At 45.5% G+C, this 23,047-nt stretch overlaps 1 protein-coding gene across 24 annotated transcripts in view; it reads right to left on the bottom strand.

Moving 5' to 3' along the window:
- Positions 1-23,047, bottom strand: part of DNAH14 (dynein axonemal heavy chain 14) — a 459,746-nt gene that overhangs the window by 196,861 nt on the left and 239,838 nt on the right. For 23 of the 24 annotated variants that reach the window (XR_005596106.1, XM_039529958.1, XM_039529963.1 and 20 more), the window contains 6 exons: positions 22,919-23,008; positions 22,480-22,614; positions 12,437-12,652; positions 10,265-10,337; positions 4,029-4,246; positions 1,712-1,964 (listed from right to left, as the gene is read on the bottom strand). The exons of the other annotated variant lie outside the window; for it this stretch is intronic. Coding sequence is in view for 22 of the 23 variants with exons in the window: in XM_039529958.1 (XP_039385892.1) it covers positions 1,712-1,964; positions 4,029-4,246; positions 10,265-10,337; positions 12,437-12,652; positions 22,480-22,614; positions 22,919-23,008 (985 nt within the window). In the remaining variant the exon portion in view is untranslated. The remainder of the gene's footprint in view (positions 1-1,711; positions 1,965-4,028; positions 4,247-10,264; positions 10,338-12,436; positions 12,653-22,479; positions 22,615-22,918; positions 23,009-23,047) is intronic. 24 annotated transcript variants of the gene reach the window in all.

Below are 23,047 nucleotides of genomic sequence, written 5' to 3'. Positions count from 1 at the left end.
GAGATGGGACTTAGAGCATGTGGCTAATGATCTGAAAGGAGGTTTGATGAGAATCGAAAGAATGAAGTTGTGGTACTTCACCACTGGTGGAAAGGATCTAAAAAGTCCCTTCAAGAATCTTGTCATCTCAGGATGAATGAAGATAGTGTGTTCCTTGATAGGAGAATGAAAAGCACTGATTACTGACAGATGAACCTGTGGGGAACTGACAGAGACACCCAATGTCTTAAAGGTGAATAGATATTCTAGAATAGCAGAGTTCTCACTGGACTCTAGAGATAATTGGTGTGGTGACCAAAAGGAGAAACACTTCCACTTGGCTGAATAGCATCTTGTGGTAGAATTCTTCCTGCTTTGGTTGAGGATGGATTGAACCACCCTGGAACATAAGTGCTCTACCTCTGATGCCCATCCAAATGCCAGGCCTTGAGTTGTTTTGGCCCTGGGTTGGGATATATGATAGTGCCATTGTGTTGCATTAGCAGATCCGGAAATGGTTGGATGTTGATGGGCAGGCGGGTTGAAATCCTCAGGTGGTCTGAGAACCAGAAATGCCTCAGCTAGCTGGATTTGACGAGGATGACCCAAAGCCCTGTCACGATGGATGTTCCAGAGGACTTGTAATACTAATGGCTTGGGGGAACTGGCATAACTGAGGTGGTCTGTCCAGGGTAATAGAAGGGAGTCCCCACTGAGAATGGAATTGTGAATCTCGCCAATTCATGGTCTGAGGAAAAATGTCTCCTGAAACTGTCTACTTGGGAGTTCTGCATATTTGGTAGGCACACTGCTGAAACAGTTATGTGATTTCAGATGCATCAATTCCACAGGTTGACTCTCTCTATATGCAGAGGGAGGTATCTTGTTCCCCTGTTTGTTTACCTAGAAGACAGTCATCAAGTTGCCAATATTATCTGGATATGTCAGGATTGGATGAGTGGAAAGAAAGCATTGCAGGCCCAACAGACCTCTTTTAGTTCCAGTAGATTGATATGCAGGACGCTTGCCCATATGAGCTCCCTAACCTAAAATGGAGTAATCTGTGAAGCTAATCACCTTGGGTGTAGCTGTGAGGAAAGGAATTCCCACCCAAACTTTCTCTGGCTTTATCCTTCGGTAAGAGAGGCCAGAACCTTGGTCAGAATTGTTACTTTGGCACTGATATTGTCTTTTTCTGGTGAGTAGACAGGTTGAAGCTAGGTTTGTAGGCAATGGAGATGGAGCCTAGCAAATGGAGTAATGTGGATGCATGAGGCCATGTGGCCAAACATGGCAAGTCTTGACTGTAGTCCAAGGTCCAAGGATGACCTCTTTTATTAGATCACCCAGTCCACAGAATGTCTTGGTGAGGAGATAGGCTCACTCTAGAGCCATCCTGAAGGTGTGTCAGAGGGCCAAAAAGCTTAAAATCTAAGGGATTTTTCTGAATGACTCATTCTGGAAGCACAAGATTCAAAAGTGGTATAAATGGTATTTTTGTGGAAAAACTGTTGTTTTCAAGCAGTTTAAGAGAGTAATGCAAATAGTGGAAAGTATTTTTTAAACTCTAGACATGTAAGTGTCTGAGTCATTTTAGTTTTGCCCAGTCTTGAGGAAACAAGTGTGTGAATACAAACGAATTAGATGGGTAATTATATGCTCAACATCAAAGAATCAAACACCTATGAAAGGAAAAATGATTTTAAATTAATTTTAAAATGTATTTACTCACTGTGACAGAAGAGTCCATTTTTGCTCATTATATCAATAAAAGCACCAAGGATTCTGCAGAGATTCATTATAATTCCCATCTGCTGCACGGGAAATGGCTGCATTTTCTTGTGTTTATGTAAAAAATTTAGTCCTTTTTTTATACTTTTTTCAAATAAACGTTCAAGACACTCCGAGCCACTTTGTGTAATTATTCTGGAAGCTTTTAACAGCCATGTCTTTACATAAGGTTCCCATCCCAGATTACTTGGGTCCTGTTAATTAAATCAAATGAGTTGTATAGTCTTTACAATAGATCTTGAGAAATGTGTTTGTGCTATACAGACTATAAAGCTGGAGGGCTTGTTATTTTTGCACTGGCTTCAAAATGAGTAAGATGGGACCACAAACAGGGAATCAGACCCCCAACTACTAATAATCATTGCATTCCCATTCATGGGCGGCAGGTTATATATTTGTGTGGGGCCCGGGCCCCAGCAATATTCAGGGCTGGGCGCCCTGCTCCAGCAATAGTTGGAGCTGGGTCTCTTCCCGCCCCCCCCGGTCCTGCCTGGATCGGCCCCGGCCACCGTAGGTCTCCCCCTGCCGCCGCGACCCTGCCTGAAGCAGGTCCCAGCCCCCGCCTGCCACCCCCCCTCCGTGTGTTCCCCCCCCTCCGCCGCGTTGTGTTGCGTCCCTGCCTGACAGAACACAGCGCGCCTCTCCCCTGCCTGCTGCCCGGAGGGCTCCCAGCAGATTTGCTGTCTGCTGCCGCAGGGTCCTAGTGCCTGCCCTTCACCACTACTGGCAAGGCAGGCTGCCCTTACCCTGAGCCTCTCCAACCCCAAACCCTCAGCCCCAGCCAGAGCCCTCATTCCCCCCGCACCCTAATCCTCAGCCCCAGCCCTGAGCACCCCCACATCATGAACCCCTCATCCCCTGCACCCTAATCCTCAGCCCCAGCCAGAGCCCTCATCCCCCTGCACCCTAATCCTCAGCCCCAGCCCTGAGCACCTCCACAGCATGAACCCCTCATCCCCTGCACCCTAATCTTCAGCCCCAGCCCTGAGCGCCCCCACATCATGAACCCCTCATCCCCAGCCCCACAGCCCTCACCCCACACTCCAAACCTCTGCCCTAGCCCTGAGCCCCCTCCTGCATCATGAACCCCTCATCCACAGCCCAACCCTCTTCCCTAGCCCTGAGCCCCCCACATCATGAACCCCTCATCCACAGCCCTCACCCCACAGCCCAACCCTCTTCCCTAGCCCTGAGCCCCCCCGCATCATGAACCCCTCATCCACAGCCCTCACCCCACAGCCCAACCCTCTTCCCTAGCCGAGCCCCCCCGCATCATGAACCCCTCATCCACAGCCCGCACCCCACAGCCCAACCCTCTTCCCTAGCCCTGAGCCCCCCCGCATCATGTCCCCCTCATCCTCAGCCCCACAGTCCTCACCCTGCACTCCCGCCTATACCCAAACTCCCTCCCACTTCCCACACACCCCTTCCCAACCCCAAACTCCATCCCAAAGCCTGCACCCTTCACCTCCTCCTGCACACCCACCCCCTGCCCCAGCCCAGAGCCTGCACCCAGCACCCTTCCTGCACCCTAATCCCCAGCCCAGGATCTGCACCCCAGACCTCCCCCGCCGAGCCCCCTCCCAGAGCCTTAGGCAGGTGGGGGCGGAGTTGGGGGGGCGGAGTTGGGGGCGGGTTCTGGGCCCCACCAAAATTTTTACAAACTTGCCACCCATGTTCCCATTACTCCCCCTCATCCCAGAGCAAGTGGTCAGAAAGGACAGGGAACACACAGAGACTTGGCTCCAACCGCACTATGCACTGGCTACTGTAGCTAAACTGACACTGAGGGTGGAGAGACTTGCTGCCCATACACAGCAGCAGCAAAATTACTCCCCCACTACATAGCAAAAAGGAAGCAGGGGAGGAATTTGTGATTTACAGCTGTATCCCTGAGTCACAGTGCCTCCTGGTGGTACTTCTTGGGTGGTGCAATTTATGCACTGTCCTTTACTCATGGCTGTGCCTAAAGTCACACTCTAGCTCTGTGAGTGCAAAATTTGTGACTGAAAATTGTGACCTCAAAAATTGAGGCTATTACTTAAAATAATACTCTACAAATATATAGCCTTCAGTGCATGTGTATTGTTCCATCTAAAATCACTGACAGGATAATACAAATCTGGTGGTTTAATGATGTACTAAACATTAATTCGCTCAGTTTGTTATGTTGGTATTTTTGCAGATGAAGTCAAATATATCAATAAGGCAAAAAATTCTTATTATAAAATAATCTATAATTTTTCTTACAGACTTACCACAAAAACCATTGCACATCGACTGACAGTAGCAGGACTGGCCTGAGAGAGACTGTCTGTTTCAAATATCATTCTGATTCCTGAAGGTAAGTAGATTCTTTCACTATTCGCAAGACACAGAGTTCTGGTATCATCTAGCACAGTATTTAAGTTTTCTATCCAAACTGTGTCTACTGGTCCATCCAAGATTATCCACTGCCAATCAGTAATAGTTTTACCTACAAATAAGCATTCATTTTATAGTCACACTATCACACATGTAAAAAGAAGCTCTTCTGTCGCACTTTCTACCTGACGAGAGTCTTCAGATGTTATAAAAGCTTGTCTTACTACATGTGGTAGAAATGCAATACAGTTAATAGAATGGAACGTGTTACTCCAATAATTATCTGAGAGTGCTTGAGAAATAAACTCAGCTTTGCCTCATATCGTCTGTCTGTCTGTCAGTAAAAGAAGATTACTGGATCCAAAACTTGCAAACATTTAACAGGTTTAATTAATGATTAAGTACAGAAAGATAGATTTTAAGTGATTACAAGTAATGAGGCATAAAAGTCAGAATTGATTACAAATAAATAAAAGGTATAACACAAACACCTAACTCAACAAGCTAAGTGAATTCAAAGCAAAAGTTTCTCTCACCATATGCTCCAGCAATCTTACTGTCTGGAGTCCTTTCAGCCAGGACCCCTCCCTCAGTTCAGTGTTAATTTCATTGTCCTTAAGGTATTGTTGATGCTTTGAGTAGAGATGAGGGAGAGATTATTTGAGGCCTCTCTTCCTTATTTTTATCCTTTTCTTCTCCTTTGAGAATCATCTCCAGCTGGGGATAAGGAAACAGAAAGTCTCGAGAGATGGGAACTGCCAGCTGTAAATTTCTCACTCAGACCCTTTTTCCTGCCAAAGAATGGCCATTTAACCAGGTGATGGTCCATTTGATTTTCTTGACACCTGGTTGAGGTGTCAGTTTGCCTTTTGTCTCTGAGGAACTGGTTTGTGCCTGCTTTTCTAAACTTGGAACATGTCTCAGCCATGTCATACAATAGAATTTTTTAACTTTACATGGCTTTACTTTGCAAATCTTCCTCAGATGAGACATACACTTTTCCCCCCAATGCTTCTGGATGCCAGTGAATAGCTTCCCAGATGTCTACCATGAGAACCGGTGCAGGATTTTAACATCTTGTTTGCAGCAACTTTGTGGTTCTAAGGATTTGGCATTTCTGATAGAATGAGATGAACTGATCACAACTGGTATGTGTACTCCATATGCTTGAGATATATCTTTAGAATGCTAGAAATAGCCACATATATGTCATAACCTTCTAAAGAAGTGCTATGAGTTAGAACAAATTAATGGGAGAACTATTTCTCAGGAATTGTGTAAAGGGTAACTTATTTTGAACAAAAAGATTTCTGGAGCTATCTGAATAACCCTTTCCTTATGGAAACAGTAGTGCAATTCTTGTATTGATAGGCAGGGCTGGTGCAACCTATTAGGCGACCTAGGCGGTCGCCTAGGGCGCTAGGATTTGGGGGGCAGCATTTTCTTCAGCGGTGACCACAGCGGCCAGATCTTCAGCCGCCCCAGTCGCCGCCGGCATTTAGGCGGAGGGAGCTGGGGCAAGGGGGCGCGGGGAGGGCCGCCTGCAGCAAGTAAGGAGGGGGGGCGGCATGCAGGGGAACTCCCCGCCCCAGCTCACCCCTGCTCCACTCCTCCCCGAGCACGCCGTCGCTGCTTCACTTCTCTCACCTCCCAGGCTTGTGGTGCCAATCAGCTTAGGCGGGGTGGACATTGAGTTACGTTGAGTTATGCGGTAGCTGGGTTTTGCCAGATAGTTTTAATAGGTTACATGACAGCTTCACTGACTGGAATGGTAATCCACAGTGTCTGTGGCGTCCATGCCTGTCCCGCCGATACCCTGTACTCAGCATGGAGCAGTGGCTGGAACTCTGTTCCGAAGGCACCTTACCAGACAGCCTGGAGGGTGATGAGAGCGGAGGCTGAGGGCTGTCCCCCGAAAGGACACTGGGTGACGAACGTGCCCGAGAGTGGTCCCCTGACCGGGATCTGCGTCAGGTCAGCGTCAGCTGGTGAGAGTCCAGCGGCGGCTTGCCTCTAGATCAGGGTCCAGATGCCGGCGGTGCCGTGGGCACCTGCAGGGATATAACGTCTTTGGCCGCCTCAGGGCCTTTGGTGTCGAAGGCATGCGGACTTCAGCTGAAGAGGCCTGAGTTGACGCAACCGGGCTGCTCCACTCAACCTGAGTCAGAGCTCTACAGCCCGGGGGGGGGGAGGGAGAAGGGGGAAAACAAGGCTGCCCGACGTGGGCCTAGCCTCACTCTGTGCCTTCTCTCTGCGCTTGTGATGACGACGATGCCTTTCTTTGCTTTCTCATCGGGGAGCGGTGCCGGCCACTGGCGGGTGCCATGGGGTTGCTGTGCACCAAAGATAAGATGCCCGATGCTGACTCCGCTCAGCACACCGGGGTCAGAGCCAGTGCCAACTCCATGAGAAGGGCCCAAAGTCGGATGTCTCTTTCTTTCTTAGTCCTGGGTTTGAAGGACCTGCAGATTTTACAGTGGTCGCTAATGTGGGTTTTGCCCAGGCAGCAGAGGCAGTCGGAGTGCGGGTCACTCCTGGGCATCGAACGCCTACAAGACTCACACAATTTAAACCCTGGCGCCCGGGGCATGCCCTGGCCTGAACTCTAACTAACAAAACTAGAACTTTTGAACGACATAGGTACTACTGAACAACGAACGAGGTTGGGAAGAGCTGCAGCGAAGCTGGAGCTAGTAGTTCTGATGCATCGTCACGGGTGGCAAGAAGGAACTGAGGGTGGAGGGGAGCGCATGGCTCCGTTTATAGCGCGCTATAGCAGTGCCACTCCAGGGGTCGCAGTTGCGCTCCCCCCTATGGGTACTGCTGAGGGAAAAACTTCCGGCACCGGTTTACGTGGCGAGCAAGCACATCTACTGTGGAATACACATGAGCAAGCACTCAAAGAAGAATGAGTTTAGAATTCCTCTCAGAAGAGTGTCTGCAGTTCTGGGTACACGTACTCCAGCTTGGTACCAATTCTGTCTTTGATGAATGATTCTTTGAAACTGTCTTCACTGCCGTTGCAGCACCAGAATCACTTGGAGCCTGCATGGAACTCCCCTTGGGACCTGAGGTCTCCATAGCCCATTTACGCAGTGGTGACTGAAATGTCCTTGGAGATTTACTCATTACCTCTTTCTGTCTAGAGGCAGATATCAAAGCTAGCTTTTGAGGATTTCAGCCCCATAGACATAAACGGTACTGCTATGTCCTATGTGTCTAGCAACCTCCCGTGACACAGATTTTGAGGTGGACAGGGCACTAGCTGTACTAGGATACCTATGTACAGTGCGGCCCACCACCTCTGGACCCAAAGTTGGTGTTTGATCCATTGGGATCTACTCATGAAGGAAGTGTAGATCTTGCAGTTACTGGGAATGTACACATCTCTCTAACAGCAGAGGCACTGAGAATGCCCATCATTGCTCAGGATAGCCTTGTGGCATGAGAAGCATCTTCTAAATCCCTGGGAGCCTGGCATTTTTGAGCAAAATAACAAAAGCTGACCTTTTTAATTTTTTTAAAATAAAAAAGCAAAAGAAAAAAAAGGAAACAACTGTTCCCACAACACTATGAAATAACTAACTGTATACTGACTAACTGATAAATTGAATATTAACAAGAACAGGCAGACAGAAGACTCCATCTCAGGCTAAAGCAGCTCAGAGGATTGAGGGCAGTTCACCCATCCATCCCCATATAGTCTCAGTATGGGATGTGTGGATGTGTAGTGCACATGGATGTGTGGCGCGCATCCCTGAGGTGAACAGACACTGCTACCAAAAATCTCCAACCAAAGGTGCAGTGCAGGTGAACCTGAAGTGGAGCACTCACAGGAACACTACGCAAAAAAGAATCTTGTCTCCTGAGCTGAAGTGTGGGACTTTGCCCTGGAACCTCCAGCAACAAAACTGGACTGATTTTGAATGTCAGAGGTGGGAGCATTAACCCATTAGTGATGAATGAGGGCAGACGATGTGCAACAGAAAGAGATGCATGTCACATTTTATTCATTGTACAGCACCATGCATATCTTCAGTGCTATCTGAATAAAGATGATAATAAAAAGAAACCTTAGTGAAGGCTTCTGTGAACTTCTCAGCAAACTTGACTTATATTCTATGGTAAAATCACCTGGTTATTTGGCACTCCAGTGCAGCAGACTGGAAATTCTTCCACAGCTCCATTTGAATTGAAAATGGGAGACTTTTATGGAATTAAATATGAAACAATCATATAATCAGTACAGTAGCCGATGTAATACTTATTTTGCCATTAAATTCCATTTATTTTACACTGTCCTCACACTTCCACTTTTTGATATGCCATGGATTTTTTGCATTGATGATGCATAATTACATCATAAATTCTGTTTCTGCTCAAATGATTAGCTGTGAAATAGTTAGTTTTGGACATTTACATTTAGCATCAGTGGTGCATTGAGATGAATGCGGGCAATTCATCTCTCTCAGGGTTGTTGTTCCTGGCTCTATACACACTCAAGGCTTGTCTTCACTGTATTGTTAGCTCAAGGTATAACTTGAGTTTTACTCCTAACCTGCCTCTGGTCCACACATAAAAATCTCTAGCCTGAGCTAGGCATCTCTTTTAGCTTGAACTAACTGGAACATCAGGGTGTAGAGGCTGAAACTCAAGTGCTGCTGAAGCTCAATCTAGTAATGAAGTGGAGATGCAGCAACTTGAGTAACAAGAACTCATCAACTGTTCATCCAATCACTCTGTACCACTAATCAAACAACTCTGTGTAACGAGAGTTTTGTTGTTTCAAAATGTGGTCACTCTCACTTGATTAAGGCTCCAGTGGAGTAATCTGAGTGTGCTAACTCAAGTTAACGGTTGCAGTGAAGACAAGCCTTCAGGCAGACATCACTGTTTTAGTTTACAATTCAGTTCAAGATTTTAAGGTAATCTACTCATCAGTGATGGGTAGCAATTTTTGTGGCTGCAGATTACACAGAGCCTGGACATTAGTTAACTAAGGATACATTTTAAGACAATGTGTGAATTTGATACAAAAATATAGCACTGACAGATAAACGCCATGAGGCATAGCTGGAAAGTTTATGTTAAAAGCAGTTACAAACCACTGACATAATACCTGTAACTTTATTCACTGTGGGTGAGTTTCTTCAATCCTTACTCATATTGAATAGTACTGTTACTCCTTTTGAACCGTGAGGTTAGCCAAAATTCGTTCTTGTGGGTTGTTTCCATTAAAGGAAGAAATTGGTGACGGAGTCAGGTATTTCTTTGATGGAATCTTGTTTATTTACAAAGAACGTACACAATGTCCTGTTTACTTGAACACTTTAGGATTCAAACAGCAGGAGACAGTTTCTATGCTCACTGTTGTAAACCCCTTTCTAGCCAGTATGTATTTAGCCCAAAAGCTCTCTCTCTCAGCTTTTTCTCCGGGTCACACTACCAGGGCGTCTCTGCTCCTTCTCTACTTCTGTGGTGTTTCTGTTCCTTATCTCATACGTACAGTACAAAACAGCAGTCAAATCAAACCCACTCCTGTGTTCAGGTTTAGGCCATCATGAAACGCCTCCACCTACAGTGCAGATTCCTGAGTGGCCTTACATGTGGTCTGTCTGTGTTTTAGGTGGTGGGTCCTATTATTTCAGCTCTCTTTAAACAAAGGGACGTTTCATTGTTCCGTCATTTATCCTAAGTGGAAAGTGGCTGTTCTGCTGATCAGCTCCACTGAGGTTTTATCCAACCTCCAGAATAACAATACCTTAAAGAAGGAATAATCCTACGGAAGTCAATGAGTTTATTTGTGGAGCAAGATACTACTCACTGTAAGGCTATCACAGCCTGGCTCCTAAGTAGTCCCAGTTGTTTAACTGGGGATACTTAAGAAAATTCTGCATAAGTGAGTAAGAGTTGCATGTCTACTTTTCCTTTCTTTGGTGCATTCTGAAGTAAAGACAAATTTTTTAATTGCAGCATTTATATTCTACTATAAATTTAATTCTACTTCAATTATAAGGCCTTTAGCCTTTATCAGGCAGAAGAAATAGCAATGAACTAGACTTCAGAGAAAGGAGTTTTCTTTATTAAATGTTTGCCATTTGTTCCATGTTTATACAGTCATAGCACTTACTGTGTGAGTACGAAGATTCTGTTACTTTGTGTTTTGCAGTCACAGCAGTGTCAGTTAGATCCATTGTGTTCAACTAAAACAAATGACAATATTAACAGTGTAAGTTACTAGACAATATAAAAGTTAGATTCTCTTGCCTAGAGCTGAAGATTTGTCATGGATTTTTTTAAAATAAAAAATCACAGAGCATTCACAGTAAATTTAGTAAAAGTCATGGGATTGGGGAAAAGCAGTGTATAAAGTCATGGTATGAAAATTCAATGGTACCTCTTTAAATATAATATACAGCAATCCCTTCTCTGCCTCCTTTATGCCCCGCTGAGGTGGCACCAACCACCTGCAGCAGCACCCTCTGCCCCAGCACAGTAACACTAATCCAGGCTTGGTGAGGAGGGGAGGTTCTGGGAGGCTGCTGGAGAGTGAGTCTGTCCCTGCTTGACACTGCCTGTGAGACAGTAGGAGAGGATACTCACCTTGTGCAGTAACTGGAGTTCTGCGAGATGTGTGTCACTGTGGGTGCTCCACTTCAGGTGTGCTTGCATCTTTGCACCTTTGATCAGAGATTTTTTATAGCAATTCCCAATCGGCCCACGCTTGCGCCCAACACATCCTTGTGCTCTGCACTGAAGTTATATTGGGCTGCATGGCCAAACAGTTCTCGGCTCCTTCTCCACCACAAAGACCCACTAGGGAGACTCCAAAGCAGAGGGGAAGGAAAGCAGGTAGTTGAACACCCACAGGGACACACATATCAAAGAAATCCAGTCATTGCACAAGGTGAGGAAACTCCTTATTCAAGTAGTGTTCTTGTGTGTGCTCCACTTCAGGTGACTCCTGAGCAGTACCCCTATTATGTAGGTGGAAGATTCAGAGCAGAGTCCAATACAGAAGAGAGAACTGCATTGCCTAGAGCATCTTCTTTTGCCTCAGGTAACCAAGAATAATGATTAGAAAAAGTATGAAAAGATGACGAAGTTGCTGCTCTACAGATGCCTGCAATTGGTACATCCTTAAGTAAGCCTATAGATGTAGATAGTGCTCTTGTGGACCGTGTTATCACTCTCAAAGAGGGCTGAACATGAGTTCTGTCATAATCTTAATACAGCCAGAAATGCATTTTGATAACCGCTGTTTAAAAATTACTGAACCCATGTTTCTGTCGCAATGGATACATATAGTCTAGGAGATCTTCTAAATGGTTTGGTCCTATCGAGGTAGAAGGCTAATGCTTTCCTGATCACTATGGCAGGGGTAGTCAGCAGGTAGACCATGGGCCAAATGCAGACCACCAGATGCTTCTGAACAGACCCTGAAATCTTTTTCCTTACTTATTATCATTATTGTATAAGCAGAGTCAGGATGAGCCTGACATCTGGTGGTGAATTGTGGAGAATTGTGGAAAAGAACTTCAGGGGCTGGTCTACACAAGGTAAAAGGACCAAAGATTAAAGGAGCTTTAAAAGTCCCCGTTTAGGCTGTGAGAAGATTCCTTTAGTGCACGAATTAAGGAACAAAGCTGTAAGGTTTCCTTCCAAACCCCCCCTCAACAAGTTTTGGTGTAGGGGCATGTCAGGGGCAGGGCCACAGCACAGAGTACTGCCAAGATTCTGGGCAGTGCAATAGCCCATAGGAAAGCCCCAGAAGGCTACCATAATTTAGGCAGGCCCCCAGCGCTGGGAGTTCTGCAGCACAAATTTCATTTATTAAATATAATTAAACATAGCAGCTGGAAGATTTAAAAGCAAAGATTCTTTTGGAACCAGCAACGCTTGCATCTAAAACATGGTCATTGATTTTTTATTTCTTTTTGGAGGCTTCCAAATTTGTGGGTCAGTCCCATATTTTACATGTGATTAGGATCTGCAGCTCTCTGATGGCCAAATCCTGATCTCATTATAGTCAAGGCAAACCTCTTACTGATTTCAGTGGGAATAAAAATTGGCCAAAAGAGCACCAATTGACATTCTGCTAGCTATCCTCCTTGGTGGGAAGACTAAGGAGGAAAGAAGAGGATTATTGCGGTGAAAGGAGAGGTTTAGAGGGTAGAGAGCCCAAATAATAGCCTTGCCAGCCTCTCAAACCCCTACAGCTGGCCCAATTTACAAGTCAACATTAGGTCATGCAAGACTGTAACATATTCCTTATAATCATTAAAATAACAACTGAACTCACGGTGTAAGCGTCCTGGATTCTTGTAGCTGCATCAGTGTTTGCCTCCATTTTTTTAGATTTTTTTGTTGAATGTTTTGCAAATGTTCGAACTGCTGATGCCAATAATCCATCAGACCACTCCATAGTATTAGGATCAGTCTGTCCATACAGCTCACCAACACTGACACACTTTGGGTTTATTACAAAAGTATCCACTTTTCCTTTCTTTGGTGCATTCTGAGGTAAAGACTTTTTTTTAATTGCAGAATTTGTATTCTACTATTAGCTTAATTCTACTTCAATTATAAGGCCTTCAGCCTTAATGACTATGACAGATTGCACCACCATTTATATACCACAAAGGGTCAAATCTAACAATTCTTAGTGAGGCCTTGATTCAGCAAGGTACTTATGTGTGTGTATAACTTTAAACATGTGAGCAGTCCCACTGATTTCAATGGACTAACTCAAACATGCACATAAAGACCTTCTTGAATTTGGCCCTGAGTTCTTACTCAGGGCTTGTCTATACTTGAAATGCTACAGCAGCACAGCTGCACAACTGCAGCTGCACCACTGTAGTGCTTCAGTGTAGATACTCCCTACAACAATGGTAGGGGTTCTCCTGTTGGTGTAGATAATTCACACTCCTGAGAAGCAATAGAATTCTTGACCTAGCGCTGTTTACACTGGGGGTTAGGTCAGCTTAACTACATTGCTCAGGAGTGTGGATTTTCTTTTTTAAACCCCTAAGCAATGTAGCTGGGTTGACCTAACTTTTCAGTGGAGACCGGGCCTCAGTGAAATCTTCCATTAGCTTCATAAGGAAGTCAGGGACCTTGGCAACAAGGTCTGAAATGCACCACAAGTGTGTTTAATTTACATTCAAACAGCATCAAGAAGCTTTATGGAGTTTTTAAACACAGTAAGTCTGATATTAGAAAAGCCACATTACCAATCTGAGTTTTTCTATTGAAGATTAATTTAGGACCAGCTCTTTTTGATATGGTGGAAATGTGAGCATAAAATATTCTAACCTTCATGATAGTAAAGCTTCAAAATAACACAACACTGGACAACAAAGTATGACATTTATTTTCACACTCAGTATGTTGATAAGAATTTATATTTGTTTTCTTATTCAAAAGTAGAGGTAGGTAGCGCAATGGGTTAATGAACTAGCCACAGACTCTGGAGGCCTGGCTTCATAACTTGTTACATGTCATAAGTGAAAATAAATATGTGGTCGATTCCTAGTTCCTACTTGACATCTGCCTTCTTTGTAAAACCACCACACAATTCTAGTAGCCTAGGTCTGAAACAGCTAGATCTGTTGCAGACTTAGATTAAAGTGTGTGGGAAAGCTTGCACAACCACTGCTGATACATTAGTCTGTCAGGTCTGTGAGAACCAAACATCCATGGAAATTTTAAAAGAAAAAATTTGTTCTTTAATGGAAGAATATAAAAAAAAATCCCTGGTTACTCACCTTTTGTAACTGGTTGTTCTTTGAGATGTGTTGCTCATGTCCATTCTACTGTAGGTGTATGTGTTCACCACATGCACTGGTGCCGGAAGTTTTTCCCTCAGTAGCATCCATAGGAGATTGCTCTCTGCTGCTCTCACAACTGGCCTCCCCTTCAGTCCCTTCTTGCTACAACTCTGACAGAGGGGACGGAGAGCGGATCATGGAATGGACATGAGCAACACATCTTGAAGAACAACAGTTACAAAAGGTACCTGTTTTTCCTTCTTCAAGTGCTTGCTCATTTCCATTCCATTGTAGGTGACTCCCAAGCAGTACCTCCGGAGCGGGTAGAGTTCATGGAGTGTCAACTGCAAGACAGCTCTGCCAAAGCCAGAGTGGTCTCTGGCCTGCTGGGTGATGGCATAATGCATCATGAAGGTGTATACCGATGACCACATCATGGCTCTGCAGATGTCCTGAATGGGGACATGCAGCAGGAAATCATCTGATGATGCCTGAGCTCTTGTGGAATGAGCTGTCACTATTGGTGGGGGCACAGCCTGTTCTATCTCCTAACAAGTATGGATGCACATGGTGATTCAGGATGAAATCTTCTGAGAAGACACTGGAAGGCCCTTCATCCTATCAGCCACCGCAATGAAGAGTTGAGTAGATGTACTGAAGGGCTTGGTGCGCTCCAGGTAGAAGGCTAGGGCATGTCTGATGTCTACGGTGTGTAGACGCCTCTCTTCTTTGGACAGAATATCAGGAGGAAGATATCCTGGTTGACATGCAACTACAATATCACCTTTGGCAAGAAGGCTGGATAGGGACACAGTTTTACCTTGTTCTTGTAGAACACCGTGTGTGGGGGCTCCAGCATAAGAGCTTTAATTTTGAAGACTCACCTCGCCAATGTAACACAGGCAAGTCGCATCATACGCGCATTTAACTTACGCTAATTCAACTATACACTCTCAGCAAAAAAAAAGAAAAAGAAAAAGAAAAACAACAAGATACCTGTAAATAGTGCAGGCGATTCCACCCAATGAGGGAATGCCCCGGAGTGAGCGTGAGATGGGAGACGTGAATCTGCTGTTCCGCATGCCTCTCATAGTGTGAGCATCTCACCGCGTTGAGTGTGATTCTAGTGTTTAAAGATACATATTTTTCGTACAACATGGTCCCTAAATGCAAGTCAACTACTTCATCTGGTGCTCAACCGAAGAAACAGCAATCTGTTCCAATGCTGGAGGAAAAACTGGCTGTGTTGGACTTATTGAGAGATGGTATGTCAGTCTCCAGCATGGTGCGTAAATATGGCCGCAATGAGTCTAGCATCCATGCCATCAAGATTAGAGAGAGAGAAATTCGTCAAGCTGTGGCATCACGAGCGCCAATAACTGCTAAGGTGACGAGCCAGGTGCGTGATAAGACTTTAGTGAAGACTGAAAAGGCATTAAACTTATGGCTGGAAGACATGAATCATAAACGTGTGCCTATTGATGGCAACACGTTGCAAGAAAAGGCTCTTAGCCTCTACGCACTGTTCAAACCTCCTGTCAAAGAGGGACATCCTTCTGATGAGAAGGAATTCAAAGCCAGCCAAGGTTGGCTTAACAGTTTTAGGAACCGCTTCAACCTCAAAAACGTGCAGACTATTGGTGAAGCTGCATCTGCCAATGAAGAGGCAGCAAAAGCCTACCCCGAACAATTAAAGAAAATCATAGAAGAAAAGGGCTATCTTCTGGAACAAGTTTTTAATGCTGACGGGACTGGGCTCTTCTGGAAAAAAATGCCCAACCGCACTTACATTTTGAAATCAGAAAGACAAGCCCCTGGCTTCAAAGCAGCTAAAGACCATGTGACTGTGTTGTTTTGTGGCAATGCGGCTGGGCATTTAATAAAGCCGGGCTTGCTCTACGGGGCTGCAAATCCCCATGCCCTAAAAGGCAAGAACAAAAAATCTCCTGCCTGTGTTCTGGCAATCAAATAAAAAGGCTTAGGTGACGGCAGCATTATTTCTGGATTGGTTCCACAAGTGTTTCTCTTCGAGGTACCGCTTGACATCCGGAATGAAAGGACATGACTTAAAGTGTTGTTGATTGTAGACAATGCTCCTGGCCACCCTGCGGCACTCCGTTTTGCACATAATGACATCGAAGTTGTCTTTCTCCCCCCCAATACCACCTCCATCCTCTCGACCAAGGCGTGATTCACTGTTTCAAGGCCATGTACACGAGGCTTATGCTCTCACAGATACGTAGCACTATGGACGCTGATCTCAATCTTAATGTGATGGAGTGTTGGAAGTCCTTCAACATTGCTAATTGCATCACTTATATTAAACAGGCAATAGATGCAATCAAGCCTGAAACAGTCAATGCATGTTGGCAAAACCTATGGAAAGAATGTATGAATGATTTTAAGGGTTTCCCGACCATTGACAAAGAAGTGAAACGCATTGTTCAGGTGGCCAGGCAAGTGGGTGGTGATGGCTTTGTCGACATCCTTGAGGAAGAAATTGAAGAATTAATTGAGAGCCATAGAGAAACATTGACTAACGAAGAGTTAGAGGAACTGATAAAATCATCTACAGAAGATGAAGATGATGACGACGAACAGGAAGAGCCAGCAAGTTGGAATCTTGCTGAAGTGTTCCAAGCAGCGAAACACTTGAATGATTTAATTTCTGAATATGGTCCCTCTATGGAACAAAGCCTCAAAATCACACGTGGTTATTATGGACGATTTGAGACCGTATCAAGAAATGTTTGAGCAGCTCAAGAGACAACAGCGACAGTTGCCGATCACCATGTTTTTCAAAGAAAAACAGCCAGCAGCAGATGAGCCTACACAATCAACTTCTTGAGCTGAACCAGAGCCAACCATTTCATCTACGACTCGCTCTCTGTCATCCAAGCTCTCTGTCACCTCCATTTCCTGGATCGACATCAAGCCCTGATGATCCCCTGTAATTACCCCCTGTAATTGCCACCTGTAATTAAAAATACAGTACTGTAAAATTATATTTTGCATATGTACTCTTTATTATATACTGTACATTACTATATACATTATACATTTATACCTATTACTGTACAGGGTCGTATACACAAAACCATGTACAGTATACTGTACTTTATGGGCGATTTAAGGGATTTTCAAGGGTAATTTTGACTATACGCGATTTTCGCCTTACGCGCTGACTTTAGAACCTAACCCCCGCGTAAGATGCGACTTCATTGTAGCTACCAGGAATGAGACCTTCCATTACACGTGTGAAAGAGTGCAAGAAGTCAGAGGCTCGAAGGGAGGGCCAATGAGCTTGGAGAGGACCAGGTTGAGATCCCACTGGGGAACTGGATCCCAGACCAGTGTGAAAAGTGTTTCAAGGCCTTTCAGGAACCTGATTGTCATCTTGTGTGAGAATACTGATCAACCCTGGATGCGAGAGTGGAAGGCCAATATAGCCACCAAGTGCACCTTGATCGATGAAAAGGCAAGGCCTTGGTGCTTTAAGTGAAGCAGGTAATCCAGGATGTATTATAGTGATGACTGGACTGGAAAGATATACTGCTCCAACACCCAGCAGAAGAAATGCTTCCACTTTGCCAGGTAAGTCACTCTACTGGAGGCCTTTCTGCTTTCTGAAAGAACCTGCCAGACCTAACTAGAGCAGGCTTGTTCTTCAAGATTCAGTTATGCAGCATCCATGCTGTGAGGTGGAGAGAGGCAAGGTTCAGGTGCAGTAACAGTCCATGATCCTGAGAGAGCAGGTCCTGGCAGTTGGAAAGTGTCCACGGGGCCGCTACCGCTAAGTCCATGAGTGTGATGAACCAATGCTGGCGAGGCCAACCCGGGGCGATCATAATTACTCACGCTTTGTCCCTCTTGATCTTCAAAAGGACTTTGCTGATCAATGAGATTGGCAGTAAGGTGTACATCAGGTCGCCCGTCCATGAGAGGAGAAAGGCAACGGATGGCGAGCCACTTTCGAGATCCTGCAGAGAGCAGAACTGGTGACATTTTCTGTTCTATCTGGTGGTGAATTGGTCCACTTGGGGAGCTCCCCACTTCTGGAAGAGTATCTTGACAACCTCCTAGTGGAGGGACCACACGTGGTGAGAGAAGAAGGACCCGCTGAGACGATCCACCAGTGTGTTCCGGAAACCAGGGAAGTTGGAGGCTTCCAGGTGGCTAGCATTTTGGATACAGAAGTCCCACAGGTGAAGGACTTCCTGACAAAGGGCCGATGATCAAGCTCCCCTGTCTGTTGATATAGAACATGGAGGCCTTGTTGTCTGTCAATACCTGCACTACTCAACCAGACAGATGGGGAAGGAACACTACGCAAAACAGGTGGATGGCCCTGAACTCTCTGATGTTTATGTGCAGCGACAGCTCCTCTCAACCCTATAGACCATGAGTTCGGAGTGTACCGAGGTGGGCTCCCCTACCGAGGTCAGAAGCATCCAACACCAGGGACACTGTGGGTCATGGAGTCGCAAACGGAACACCTTTCAACACCAGATCAAGGTTGGACTACGATTGCAGGGCGGTGAGTACCCGTGGCGGGATAGTGAGGAGCTTGTCCAAGTGATGCCAGCCACATCTGGAGGGGTCTGAGGCGTAGTCTTGTGTGCTGGACAACATAAGTGCATGCCACCATGTGTCCTAGCAGCCTGAGACAGGCCCGGGCTGTAGTAAGCAGGTGGGTGGTGATTTGGGCAATCAGATCTGAGAATAGCGCCAGGCCATCAAAGGGGAAGTCTTGGGTTGGCTGCTGAACCTCCACTGGGAGCCTGGACCACTATAGCCAAGACGCCCTTCTCATGGACATGGCCAAAGCCACAGTCCTGACTGTGAGAATGGCCAGGAACTCCTGCTTAGAGCCCTCTGGCGAAGAGTCCAAAAGCTTGGCCACGGATTGCCAAATGTTATATCTGCCATGCAGGGCTGTGTGTGTGGCCACTTGCAATTGGAGACTGGCAGTTGAATAAATCTTTCTGCCAAACATATCGAGCCTCTTTGTATCTTTGTTCTTAGGGGTCAAATCAGGTTGCCCCTGCCTGTCAAGTTCATTGGCAGTGGATACAACCAAAGAGCTCAAGGACAGGTGGGTGGAAAGGTATTTGAAGCCTTTAGCCAGGATTTATTTCCTCTCTGCCCGCTTGGAGATGGGGTGCAGAGAGGAGGGAATTTGCCACAAGGCCTTGATTAACTTTACCACCTCCTCGTGGACAGGCAGAACCACCTTAGAAGGGGCCGCTGCACTCAATATGTCAAATAGGGTGTCGGAAGATTCTGCCAACTCCTCAACCCCCAGCCCCAGATTTGTTGCCATTCTTAAGTAGCTCCTGCTGAGCTTTGACATGGTCCTGGAGAATCACATGGGAGGGCCCCTCCAATGGCTTATCAAGTGAAGAGGATGAGGAGATGGGTTGACCAACTCCATTTCTGCTGCCGGGGGAGCCTTGGCTGAGGCTGGCTACCACTGGACACCCTGCTCCGACTCCTGAGTGTCGGGGTGGACGGGAAACTGTCACCGATCGCTTCTCAGAAGTCCCTGAGACTGATCACTGCACAAGCTCCGATATCTGAGGGAATTCCCAAGGGTTCTAGAACTGGCCCTGAGGCAAAGCACTTGCTGGCAGTTCTGGGGGCAATCCCGATGAAACTGCCAGCTGACCTTGGCCCACGGGCACTATGAGCTCCTCGCCTTCTGAGACTGAGAAGGAAGAGACTTGTCTTGGGGACCATGGAGATATACCTATCCCATAGAACTGGAAGGGACCCTGAAAGGTCATTGAGTCCAGCCCCCTGCCTTCACTAGCAGGTCCAAGTACTGATTTTTGTCCCAGATCCCTACATGGCCCTCTCAAGGATTGAACTCACAACCCTGGGTTTAGTAGGCCAATGCTCAAACCACTAAGATATCCTTCCCCCCTCCCAGCCCCATGGTGGTACCACTACTGCCTCTTTGCCTTTCCTTTGAGCTGTCCCTGTGCTCATCCCCTGGGGACCGGTGCCCGGAAGTCGGAACTTGTTGTTGGGTCTCTGGTGACAGTGCTTGGTGGATCAGTGATGGTTGCCTGGTGATCAATGCCTCATACTCTGGAAACGGTGCCAGGGCTTCAGTGACTGGGAGCGCAGAGACCTCCATCATGACTCCAGAGATTGGCGTCGGGCCTCTGGAGACTGGTACTGTCGATTCAGAGACCAGCGTTGAGACTCGAGGGATTGGTGCCATGAGTCTGGAGAGTAACACAGACACTCAGGAGACCAGTGCCAGGCCTCTGCGGACTGGCGGCGTGCCTTGGGAGGTCTGTGCCAGATAGCTGGCAAATGACGCTGAGATTCCAGAGAATGGAGCCTGGAGTGCAGGGAGTGGTACTAGGAGCTCTGGCAGGCCAGCTGGCTTGTGTTGGAGGGCAGACAGCACAGCTCTGGAGACTGCTGGCGGGATGCCTCCTGTGGTGGTGCCAGGGAGTGGTGCCATGCAGATAGGAATTGTTTTAAAGGCCCCAGGGCAGGATTGCTCTCGAGCAGGCAACTTCTCTCACAGGCATCAGCAGCAGTCGGAAGGACAATATGTCCTTAAGCAGCCTGAAAGTCCTGTGGTGTGGATAGCTCTGCCAGGTGCCGAGTGCCTCTGCTGCTTCCCAGGGTGGCGGGCAGGTCCCAGAGGGAGCTCGACAGATCAGTCAGTGATGCTGGAGCCTGGCTGCACTCTGGAGGGGATCAGCTGCCCCACGTGGGTCTTTGCTCACCTCCGGCTTTCTCCTTCCCTTTACGAGACATGTGAGACTGCCCGATCCCAGTGTGTTTCTTCTGCTTCTTAGCAAGTACTGGGGATGGAGATCGGCACCATTCGGTGGTCAGGGCCAGTGCCACACTCTGCACCATCGCAGAGGTGCTTGTAGCAGAGTCCAATCTGGCTGGCTCCATAAGGAGTGCTCGAAGCCAAATGTCTCACTCCTTTCTGGTGTGTGGCTTAAAACTTTTGCAAATGCGAAAGTTGTCACTTGTGGGTTTCCCTCAAGCACTTCAGAAAGCTTTGATGGGGATTGCTGATGGACATAGGTTTTTTACAGTGCTCACAAGGCTTGAAGCACAGGGACTGGGGCATGCACCGTCCCTGGGCTAAGTCTCATAGGAGACTAACTTATTCTATACTTACACTAAGGAAACTAATAAGAACTACACTAGAAACTACCCTCAACAATTATATACAGCAAACAATACTAGAAACAACACTGAAAAAGCCAAAAGCTTGCCAAGGCAAGGGACTGTTCAGCACCATCACTGGCGGTAAGAAGGAACTGAAGGGGGGGTGGCGGCACCCTTATACCAGCACATATGCACGTCACTCCAGAGGGTGCCAGAGCTGATCCACTGTGGATACCACTGTGGGAAAAACTTCCAGAACCGGTGCGTGTAGCGAGCACCCACCTACAGTGGAATGGACATGAGCAAGCACACAAAGAAGCAGTAAATTTTTGGCCAATTTAAAAAATGGATACTTATTCAAAAGACCAGAATAAGCTCATGTTAATGAATTAGCAGTTAAGTGTAAAACATTGGTATAAAAAACAGAAGAGTATTTCATGCTTCAGATGTCTTTACATAAATCTTTTGTTGCACTGACTTCCAGATTTGTCATTGCTAAATCTTCCTGCACCATATATGACTTTTTTTTTGTGGTTCAGTATCATGCAATAAATTCTTATTTGCAAGATTATTACTGGGTTATCCCTTGTCTAAATTAATTTACATTTTAAAAGGCTAACTACAAAAATTTAAATTTTACTGCAAGATATTGACATTCTTTAATAAAAACAGGAGCATAAAGTATGTATTCTTTTTGAAATATAAACAGATTTCTTTCAGTTTTCTTAGCTGAAAAGTGTATGTCTGACTAATTAATTCTAAACAATAAATAGGGGACTAGATGATTCAAGGAATTGGTGATGAGACATGAAGTATTTCATTACTAGGTTATTTCTGGTTCAAATCTCGCAACGATCTGTAATTATTAAAAGTTGTCTCAGTCTGATTCCTAGTAGACAACTGCCCATATCACTGATATATTTGAGCACACTCAAATGTGGCAGTGGCAGTCAACAGAAAGGCCAAGGTCTGAATGAATAGGCATGAAGAACAAATTACCTCTCAGGTACAGGGGTGGTCTTCCTAGGTTAAGGACTGAGGCTCAAAGATTGAGTGTAGTGAGGAAACTTCCACTGAAACTTGTTCTTTCCACCCCCACACTTCAGAGTGCAATTTTCAAAAGTGCTTAAGGAGACTTAAGGCATCCAATTCCTCCTGACTTTCAATGGGAACTGGGCATTAAACTTTCTTGGGCACTTTTCAAAATACTCTCCCCAGGATATTAATGTGTTACTTTCCCAAAGCACTCAATTTAAAAAGAGAAACAAATATGGATCTTTACTGATAAATTAGTTTGCTGGAAAAATTATGATCTATGCAGAATTATGAACCAGCTTTAAAATAAATGCCCTTCAAGATTAAAAATTAAACTAAACCCAGCAGCTTAAAACTAACATATAAGAGAGATATTCAAATATCTTACCTGCAAAACAGCATCATTTTTTGAAATTTTTTCCAAACATAAAGTTGGTAAAATTACCAAAGCTTTTTCTAAAATTGTTCTAACAGTTGTCTTCCCTCCACCTGTAGGGCCCACTAACATCACACCAACCCGAGCCTGAAAACACATTTGCAAAGATCAGCTCGTTTCTAAGTGGCATTGGAGCTTATCCCTAAAATGATAGACTATTAGAAAAAAATTTCAATGATTTAGCATGTGTGCAAGTTTAGAATTCTGATATGAATTTGATTTTGGTCTCAAAAATATTTTTTCTTTCTACTACAATATCAATTTTGTAGTTCTCAACAGGCATGTGATTATATTAGGATCTTTTGGATACTGTCACAAATCTTCAAATCTCTGGACTTGTACCTCAAATTCAAGGCATTTGTCATATTAACAAATGTTCTGCTGTACTTACCAGAATTTGATTGTGAAACTGTAAAACTTTTTCTATCTGAGATGCCCAAGGCTGCAAACCTAACTGTTGCATTGCAACAGCTACTGATTTCTAAGATGAAAAAAATAAATCACACAGTTAGCACAGTAA

The sequence above is a fragment of the Mauremys reevesii genome, linkage group 3 (genome assembly GCF_016161935.1).
Source record: "Mauremys reevesii isolate NIE-2019 linkage group 3, ASM1616193v1, whole genome shotgun sequence".
NCBI lineage: Eukaryota > Metazoa > Chordata > Testudines > Geoemydidae > Mauremys > Mauremys reevesii.
Note: the sequence above shows the minus strand (reverse complement) of the source record. Positions and strands in the feature narration are given on the sequence as shown.